At 43.7% G+C, this 10670-nt stretch overlaps 1 protein-coding gene across 1 annotated transcript; it reads left to right on the top strand.

Moving 5' to 3' along the window:
* Nucleotides 1-6744: 6744 nt before the first annotated feature.
* On the top strand, nt 6745-8643 carry LOC133925996 (transcription factor MYB101-like). Its single transcript, XM_062371729.1, has 3 exons — nt 6745-7374; nt 7493-8171; nt 8349-8643. Exons 1-3 carry the CDS (start codon nt 7087-7089, stop codon nt 8573-8575), a joined length of 1194 nt encoding a protein of 397 aa, XP_062227713.1. The 5' UTR covers nt 6745-7086; the 3' UTR covers nt 8576-8643.
* Nucleotides 8644-10670: the final 2027 nt, after the last annotated feature.

Below are 10670 nucleotides of genomic sequence, written 5' to 3'. Positions count from 1 at the left end.
CATTTATTAACTTATGTTAAGAAAAATCTTAACATATAAACACATATTTTTCTTATGTATGGTGTATCTTAAGAAGATCTTAAAATTGGTTTCACTTCAGTTAGAGTTTTATTAATTTCTCCATAATTTTTACAAAGTTCACAGGCATAAAGTGAATATGTTAAGATACAACACTGTAATTAACTTTTTCATATCTAACATGATTTTTTCTACATAAATAATAGTATAATTAAACTAATAAAAGTGATTTCACTAAATTTGAAGGTGTGATGGGTTAGTTATGAATTAATCTAGTTGCAACACATTTACACAATCATGCATGTTATAATAACTATTTCATGAGTTTATATATTTTTAAAAGACATAGAATCATGTAAAAAGACTAACAAATTTTGTTTCACGATTTTTGATTAGCAAAGAGTAAACTATGCATTTAACTTGGTTTAGCAAATACATTTTCTCACATAAAATATTCAACTTTTTTATAAGTATAAATATTTTTATCATAATAGATCATGTTACAAGGAAACTAACAAATTTGTTTCACTTGATTTGAAGTTTGGATGAATTAGTTATTGATTTACAATTGACCCATTTTTTGGTTTTTTTTTTTTTGGTTGAACTTCACCGAAATTTGAGAAAACCATTGGATAAATCTCTAAAACCGAACCGTTACTGACAAATTTGAATGGTAACCAACAATGCGGAAAAATCTGTCGATAAATCGTCGAATGCGCTTTGTAACCGGTGTAATTCAATCGGTTACAGAATGTCGATTCAGACGATTTTTTTCTCCAAATTTCAAAATTGACACAGTGAATTTTGAGCAAAATCTTACCGAATTTTGAGCAGTTTTCGTGATAACAGTGAATTTTCGGTTACCGCTGGGAGCGGTTTTCGAGGTCCAAACGGTTTTATGAACCTTGTTGTAAATACTAATTTTGTTTTTAAAAAATCAAAAATTTCTAGCATGTCTATTACTAACTGACAATATAGCATAATATATCACTAGACCACATACAACATATACTATATACTCTTTAAATTTTATTCTTTCTAGCATGTGACATAGTCATGTGTCTTAATTTTTTCTTGGTTTTTCATAATTTTTTCTAATTTCTCTATTTTTCCTATTTTTGATTGTTTCAAAAAAACCTATTTCCCCCTTTTCTCTTTTTCTAATTTTTTCTATTTTAAAATCTATTTTTCTGTTTCTCTTTTTTATATTTTTATTTTTCCAAAATTTTCATATTTTTCTGATTTTTTTAAAAAACTATTATTTCTGGCTTTAAAATTTTTGGCATGCCATGCAGGAGCTCGGGTGGCACATCACGTTTGCAGCAGAGAAGGGCGCGTAGGTTTATGGATCTAGGATGCAAAATTTAATAATATTAATAGCTTAAATCTACAGTTTGAATATATGTGAACCTAAATGATACAACCTGACAAGTTTAAAGAGTTCTGATATATTTTACTCTTAAAAATATATAACTAAATAAATTCAAAAGCGGCGGCTGCTGCTGATGGATTTTGGACGAATTGGAGATAGTCGTATCGTGTTGCGGCAGGTAAAGTGGAGGGCACGTCAGATTCAGAAAATTCAGGGAGAGAATCGGAATGCTAGGTCGCTGCTTATAGCATAGTTTAATTCGCAAACCGGGTCGGTGGATGGTGGGTTCATTCGCTTCTCCTTGCTGCGCCCGCGGCTTTGGCGCGGGGCCGTCGTCGCGCGTGGAGCGAAACAGCTAGTCAGCTACCGCCACCAACGCCCTGCCCCGGTTCGAGCGGATGCTACAGTAATTCGTGAGTGTAGCTGACGGACGAAAGTTTACGAACTGCAAAGTATTGTACCATCTCTGACTTTAACAAAGTCAGAGAATGCAGATCCGTACAAGGCTACGACCCCAACAGAAGACGCGGCTTGCTTTTGCTAAGAAGCAAGTTAGATTAAACAGTTTATTTTTAAAAATAATTTTTGAGAAATAAAAGTTGATAAAAATGCTAATATTATTAAAAATTAGAAACTGATTTGGATGAGTTTTCATAATATATATTATACATTTCATCTACATTAAAAATTAGTTAAAAACCATTTTTTATAAGTAGCTTTTGAAATGTCTCGGTCCAACAGCCCGAAAACGTGCTCGCGTCGGCGCGTTGAAATGTCTCTGCCTCAAGCGGCTCCGAACGCGGATGAGCGAAGGTGGGCAGGTGGCCGTGTCGGTGTGGGCACGCGCGGCTCCGACAAGGCGGCCGCGGCGTTGCTGTCGTGTGCCCGTCGCCGCGCTTCGGGGCTACGTTCACAGGCGTTGCGTCGGGCGTCCGTGGGCCGGTGATGCATGCCAGCCGTGTCCGCGCGCTCGTGCGGCTCGCTACTGCTTGCGGCCGGCGCGTTCGTTGGCCGTTCTCCGAGGAAGGCCACGACGGGTGGGTGCCATCATACGTGCCGGCGGCGCGGATATATATATATATATAACTACACGCCTGTTAAAAAAATAGTAGTAATAGGTGAGAACAAGATCTCGTCAGATAAACAGGCAATATCATGTGGGCTCACTGATCAGAACATTAAAAAAATCAGACAAACAAACATGTCACCTATTTACAAGACTATATCTTGGTCTCGCTTATTTATCGTGTGATATATTTGTCTCACCTGGTAAACGAGTAATACGTTGCTTTGGCTGAATTAATTTAATTTTGCGATAAAATAAGCAATTTTTTGTTATCGAATCATCCAGTACCATTAGATGTTTGTGCGATATTTGGATATTCGGATTTGCCATAAACGAAAAGTTGAACACGATGATTTCAATGAAAACTGCAACATACACGGGTGTTGCATTTACAATATATGATCTTTATAACCTAAATCAGTACGACGTCTAAACCTAACATGCCTTAGTGAATGTAAATAACAGTATTAAAACATCTTGTCTGGACGTCTAAACCTAACATGCCTTAGTGAATGTAAATAACAGGATTAAAATATCTGGTGTGCTGAGTGCAACGTGGGTATTTTTCATTCATCGTCGCTTCTGTTCTTGCCTCACGCGCCTGTCGTGCCCTCTCGTGTTTCCTCTCCATCTCCGCTTCACGTGCCTCCGTCATCATGCGATTACGCTCATCCCTCATCTTCTGATGCTCTTTCTGAATGCGCTTGTATATTGGTGCGTGTAACACAAATTTATATTGGTGCATAAACTAAGTCTATGGGAATCGGTCCTAAAAAGTAGTTAATATTGCTCTAAAAAGACTACTGATAGGCGTGCGAAAAAGATAGGACTAAAATGAAATACATGTTTACTAATTTGAAAAGTTATAGCAGAAGACGTCAATTTGTGTTTTCACGGTTTGATATGTGCGTGTAACACAAATTTGATGGTAATATTACGCCACGGTAAAAGAACGTATGCTAGTACAGCAAATCTATAAAAGGCTCATGTATCTAAAAACTTAAGCCACAACGATCAATGGAGGGTAAGGCGGGAAAGAAAGAGGGCGGTGAGACCAGCGGTGAGATAAGAGGGTTCGTTTGGTCCAACTGAACACGATGAGCCTCTGTATAACTTCTCTTTGTAGGATAGGAGTGATTTTTGTCCTTCAAGTCACTTACGGATTTACGAGTACCTGACTGAGCCCTAGCCTAAGTACTCCCATGGCTGCGATGGTGCCATTCAGATGTTCGATGGGACCTTTCATAGGAGGCATCAATTCTTCCAATATACTCCTGGTAAGATGAGAACTATATCACCATGACCCAAGATGAGAACTATATCACCATGACCCTCCATATCATTTTTTAAAACATTATACATTAATCGAACTCAATAAGCTGACAAAGCCGACGATCGATGATCACGAGGATGTTTTCCATCCGTAGCTAACCCGGAAGGACCGACTTCCGTGGGACTCACACTTGAGACAATAACGATGCATTTCTTTTAAGTGTGTCATGTTTCATTGCACTTACTGCATCATTTCACATAACATTCAACTTTTGCTTTGTACATGTCATTACAGAGTCTCGTAGTCCTTCAACATCCTTTTTCTGCTTCATCTTGTTGGAATCAAGGATGTAAATATAATTCGGTCCCTGTTCCTTCGTGAAAGAACCATAAATTCTAAAACCATAGACCTCATAATTCCAGATGTTGAACATAGCTTTCTTCGTACCTCTTAGTTCTCATCCCATCACAGCACACACGGTAATCACATTTTTTCCTCCCCTCCCCTTCCCTCTCCATATCCTCCCTCCCCTCTCCTCCTCTCCCTCTCATCCCTCTCTCTCAGCTGAGCTCGAAGGTTGGAGCGCTGACATCTGCACGACCGCGTCATGGAATTATATATCCAAAAACTCTCGTCCACTGAATGGACGAGACCTTTTGGATGAGCACACGGATATCGCAACGAGGAAGAACTCGCCTATTCAGCGAACGAGATCAAGTTCTAGCTTATTAAATGGGCGAGACCTTCTGAACCGTCGAACCTCATAAGATCTCATCCGTTCAGCGAGCGAGATTAAGATCTCATTCGATAAGCAGACAACGCTAGCCTATCTCCACTATTTTTTCAAACCAACATGTAGTCTTGCAAATATTTTATGTATATATATAAACCAGCCTCTCTTTGACCACCCTCTCGTATGTGTCGTGCCCTGACACAACGAGACAGGCAACAACGAGATACAACTATGACACCGCCACCTAACTAATTTAACGGTTTGGATTTAGGTGAATCGTAACTCTAGTCCTCTGCTATGGATGAAGAAGACACCACTCCAATTAGATCAATAGTCTTGGAGCAAATGCAATAAGGTATTATTTGATAGGACTTTGATTCCCAGCTACATCTCATATATAAAGTTTATATACTAAAGTAGAAATATTTAAACATCTATTTTAATCTAAAATAAAAATAACATGGCTCACTCAAACACCCTAAGTATATCATAATTTCAGCTCACGAATTTTTAAAGCTGAAGATAACCCGCTCTAAATTTTTTTATAGTTAGAGCTCTACTAAACATACCTGAGGAACTCAAGTAACAAACAGCATCAACTTTTCTTCTTTGATAATGCTAGCACCCTTACGTCCGATGCCGTTGGTCGCCTGTTGGACCCACTCAACTACTGAGAACTTTATTCGATCCCATTAGCACCTACGTAGACAACTCTGTAGTCTCCATTAGCTTCATTCCTCTTCCTTGTTTTCTCTCTCTCTCCAACTGATCCATCCAACCCCTCAGTGCTCGAACGAGGCCACGGGGCCGTCGAATCTGCCCCCATCCTCAGCAGTAAGTGAGTTTTATTCAATCGAGTTTGCAGAGAAGCGTGTCTGTCTCTTGTCTCCAACAGAACTCTGCTCTTTGTTCTGCATTCTTTGCCTCGTCCAACCCGCTCCGATCAGTTCCAGGGCTGCTACTCCATGACCATCGATTGCCTTTGATGTTCCGAAGCGCGCGATGTCCACCTTCGATGGTGTCATCATAATCAAGCTTTTGGAGGTGGTCGCGTTGCCGTTGGGCGTTGGCGTCAGCCAAATTGGGCGTTGGCGTCGGCCAAAGGCGCTAGAGTTCAATGACACCGGGAGGCCGTTGCCGTCATTGGCACTCGTGGGAACGTTCACGGCGCTGCAGGTGGTGCCCCTGGAGCCTTGGTAGACACCACCACCGTGGTGCTGCAGTCGTGGCCTCGTGGTCAGTGGCTAGCAGCACACTAGGCCAGGCCTAGCGAGGGCCACAACTCACCGACACTTCTGCGCGGGTGAGACAAAGCAGCAAGGCATTGAATCGAGCGGCGAAGAGCTTTTTTCTATGTTGTAGCAGCTGATTTTGGATGTTAACAGATGATTTGGGCTGTTGCATTAGCTTATTTGGTGTTGCAACATGTGATTTAGTGGGATCAACTCGTTTTACTAATGTTGCAGTAAGGGGGACTGGGATGTTATAATAGGTGATTTGGAATGTTGGAAAAAATTATCGATGTTGAGATTACCGGTTTATCATTTTCTTGCGGTGAGATTTTTCTTTCCTAGAATTAGATGTCAGTAAGCTACTTTTTATTATATGCAACACGATGACATGTTGTGTTGGGAATTTTTCAGAAGAGAACAAAACGAAGAAGAAATATTTGTGCTTTTTGTTGTATACAACATGATGACATGTTACGATAAGAATTTTTCAATTTACATCGAACGACGGAGCTATTATCCAGCTATTTAGATCCAATGCCTGAAATCGTCTGGAGCTAGCACCGGCTCCAGACGTCCGGACGCTAGCTCCTCCGTTTCTTTTTACTTGAACGATGCAAAGAGGCAATTCCATCTGCTTTTTGCATATCGTCCAGCTGTCCTCGGCTATCCTCATGAGAGTGATACATCTAGAAGGTGGCCAAAGAGGATGAGCGAGTACGTCAGCTACTTAGCCGGACACCATTCCGGGCTTCCTGTGATCTCGACGAGGCCAATGCCAAGCAAGGGCGCAGCCGCCTAAACTTAGAAAACGAAAGCCGCAGGCTCTCGTGTCTTCTACACGCAAATGCCATGCATGCATCCGTGAACCGTAAACGCAAGAATAGGCGGCGCGCGCGCAAATAGAGGGCGCATGCACGGCGACGAGCATTTGGCGGGGCGATCGGGGAGCTGCACCACCCACCTCATCACCCGTCCCCGCTCTGCCGCCATTACCACGGCTTGCTCCTCCGCTTCTCCCCTTTGTCTTCCTCCTCTGGCGCGCCAGGGGAAGGCCGTGTAGGCGACCACGCCATCGTTCCAGCAATCCGCCGTGGTTGCATGGCTGCTTGCTGCTGCAATTGTTCCCCTCTTGGGAACCTGAACTAGCTAGTCGATCGATCTAGGTGCAGAAGAGTTTCGCGTGCTTCTTGGGTCCGATTTGAGTCCCGACAAGAGGAAACCTCCAGAGGATTTGGTTGCCTTCTTCTCGCTCTCTCACCCCTCTTATCGGGGTCGAGAGGGGAAGAGGGAAGGCCGCATCACACAACAAGGCAGGATACGAGGGAGGAACAGAGAGGCAGAGGCGGGTGGTTAAAACTGGCGGACGGCGGCGACGGCTCCGCTGTGGCGACGATGGCAAGGAGCGGAGCGGAAGGGGGCGGCGGCGGGCTGAAAAGGGGGCCGTGGACGCAGGCGGAGGACAAGCTGCTGGTCGACCACGTGCGGCGGCACGGGGAGGGCAACTGGAACGCCGTGCGGCGGGAGACGGGGCTGCACCGGTGCGGCAAGAGCTGCCGCCTCCGGTGGGCGAACCACCTCCGTCCCAACCTCCGCAAGGGCCCCTTCTCCCCGGAGGAGGAGCACCTCATCCTCCGGCTCCACGGCCTCATCGGCAACAAGTGGGCGCGCATCTCATCGCACGTAAGTCGCAGCCAGTCTCGTTGTTGCAAAATCTAATCTTTATTTGTGTTTGATCGATCGATCACGTTGTGAATTCATGATATATTTTTTTTCTTGGCAACTCGTGTGCGCCGCGCAGCTGCCGGGGAGGACGGACAACGAGATCAAGAACTACTGGAACACGCGCCTGAAGCGCCGGCAGCGAGCGAGGCTCCCACTCTACCCGCCGGACATCGAACGGGAGATCGCACTGCTGCGCGCGCAGAACTTCAACCCGTTCTCGGACGCCGACGGCAACGGCAATGCCAACGCCAACGCCAACGCCAACCTTCCGGCGCCTCTCCTCTACGACGCGAGCAACCCGTTCGCGCCGTCGCCCTCGGGCTCGGCCACGGCCTCGCACTCGCCGCTGATAAACCAAAACTACCCCCTCCTCAACCAGATGCAGGGCATGCAGCTGCTCCACGTCGCCAACCAGCAGTCGCCGCAGCCGGTGCTCCACCAGGACAACAACGTGGGGTTTGGCCACGGCGGCTTCGTCTCTTCCGGGCTGCCGCCGTTGCCCACCAGAGCGCACGAGCTCCCTTCAAACCAATTTGACACGGCGAGCAGCGGCAGCGGCGGCGGTGGCGCCGGTCTGCTGGAGTCTCTGCTCCTCGGCGACGACCATCTGCCGCGGCCCAACCCGAGCATGCTCAGGGTAGGCTCCATGCCCGAGCTCATGTACCGCGAGCCAAGCTCCAGGCTCAGCGATGTCACCTCGCAGTGCCCTCCAGGAGAAGACCTGCAACATGGCGGGAAATGGGACTTCTTCTTAGGTCAGTTCTTGCTCAGCCTCCCCCCTCCCCCTCCCCAAAAAAATCGATAGCGTAAATCAGGATTAACGAAACTGACGCCGATCATCTGGTATGAAATGTAGATTAGGACGAACACACATGTTGCAAACGCGATCATCGTCTCACATGTCGTTGCATTGGGAAACTGATGCGTTGCAGAGGACGTGAAACCGGCGAAGAGAATGGCGGCGAGCGAGGTGGAGCTGGAGATCTCCGGCACCGTCCCCGGCTCGATCCCAGGGGAGTGGTTCAGCACCTGCGGCGGGTCGACAGCTCCATCGCCGGGGTCGGCATCTGCCGTCACCGACGAAGAGTTCAACCTCGAGATGCAGCGGTTCATGTCATTGCTGCCACTGTCAAATGACGAGCAAAACTGGAACGCATAATTTGGACAAAAAAAGAAAATCGAAAATCTAGAGCGTGTACTTGCTTCTGCGAGAACAGTGTACGCATTGTTTTTGTAATGAGCTAAATTGTTGGATCTTTCTCTGTTCTAAACGCCTCAAGTTTCAAACATGTTTAAATGACATTACGAAATTTGTACTTCGCGGAGGTTGTTGAGTAACCAATCGCGGAAACTTCATGATCGTCCGATAGCGCGCTACGGAAGATCTCACCCGTTGGATCGAAGACTTTGTGAGATCAAAATTTACAAAAATTTGCTGAAATTTTGATTATTTTTAATCCTCTGATATATGGGTTCCACATGTCAGTGAAAAAAAATCCAAAATTAAATATTTCGTTTCCCTTCAAACATAAATTCGGAGCAAATTTTAATACCTACCCATGACCAGGGTTCAAAAAACCGTCGGTAACCGCTCAAAAATCGCGGTTACCGACCTTCCCGGTCCGGTCCGATTTCAAAAACCGTTCGGTAACCGAAATTTGAATTCAAAAAATTCGAAAAAATAAAAAAATTTACAAAAATTCAAAAAAAATCTTAAAAAAAACTAGACACAATTCTAAGAACTTCTGTGAAAAAAGTTTTCAAAAATAATGTCGTTTGCATCATATTCTATAGGGAGAAAATTTGAAAAAAATGAAAAAAATTGAAGCGTGCGGCTCAATTATTAACTCACGTTAAGGAAAAGTGTAACATGCAAACACATATTTTTCTTGTATAAAACGTATTTTAAGAGAACCTTTAAAATTGATTTCACTTTATTTAGAGTTTTATTAAATTCTCTATGATTTTTACAAAGTTCACAAGCATAAAGTGAATATGTTAAGAAACATCACTTTAATTAATTTTTTCATGTCTACTATTATTTTTTCTACGTAAATCATAATATAAATAAGCTAATGAAAGTGGTTTCACTAATTTTTAAGGTGTGATGGGTCAGTTATGAATTAATCTAGTCGCAACACATTTACACAATCATGCATGTTACAATAACTAATTCATGAGTTCATATATTTTTAAAAGATATAGGATCATGTAAGAAGACTAACAAAATTAGTTTCATGATTTTTGGATTAGCAAAGAGTAAACTATGCATTTACCTTGGTTTAACAAATAAAATTTCTCACAGAAAATTTTGAACTTTTTTATGAGTATAAATACTTTTATCATGTAGATCATGTTACAAGGAAGCCAACAAAATTTGTTTCACTTGATTTGAAGCTCGGATGAATTAGTTATTGATTTTACAAAATTGAACCCTTTTTTAGGTTTTTTGTTGAACTGCGCTGAAATTCGATAAAACCGCTCGATAAATCAAGAAAACCGCTCGATAAATCGAGAAAACCGAGCGGTTACCGAGCCAAACCGCTCGGTAACCGACCGAATCCAAAATGCGAGAAAATCGCTCGGTAACCGACCCAAACCGCTCGGTAACCGACACAAACCGCTCGGTTACCGAGAGGGCAAAAACATGATTTTTTCGCAAAAATTTAAAATTTGCCGAATAAATTTTCTCCGAATTTTTTTAAATTTTTGACCGGTAATCGCGGTTATCGCGGTTTTTCGGTTACCGCCGGAGGTCGGTTACCGACCTCCGGTCGGTAACGTGAACCCTGCCCATGACTTTGTTCGGGATGTTACCGCCAACACGCTTGCACGATCATCACAATTGAGGGAGGCTGGACAAGCATTTGTGGGCCGGGCCGCTCCTGGGTGCGGCAGCGGTTTTGTGGGCTGAAATACCTTGCAGGAGAATCAGCATTTTCAATCTTTATTTTGACTTTTCACAACAGTGCCAGGAGAACCAATCTCGCTTCCGTAAATGCGACTGAAATTATGTCCATATTTCTTGTGTAATTTATCAGAGTTAAACGACTACGCAAAGTTCACTGCTAGGGATGTCAATTAAGCCCGTAAACAACAGGTTGAATTTAGATCTAGCCTTTCCGATTTCAATACGGGTGGGTTTTTAATGCACTAGACAAGACCTGAACCATTGCCACATCTATTCACTGCCATCGTTCCGTTAGTCCACGGGATATGTTCCATTTGTTCATGGTCAATCGATTAATTTGTAA

The sequence above is a fragment of the Phragmites australis genome, chromosome 8 (genome assembly GCF_958298935.1).
Source record: "Phragmites australis chromosome 8, lpPhrAust1.1, whole genome shotgun sequence".
Lineage (NCBI taxonomy): Eukaryota > Viridiplantae > Streptophyta > Magnoliopsida > Poales > Poaceae > Phragmites > Phragmites australis.
Note: the sequence above shows the minus strand (reverse complement) of the source record. Positions and strands in the feature narration are given on the sequence as shown.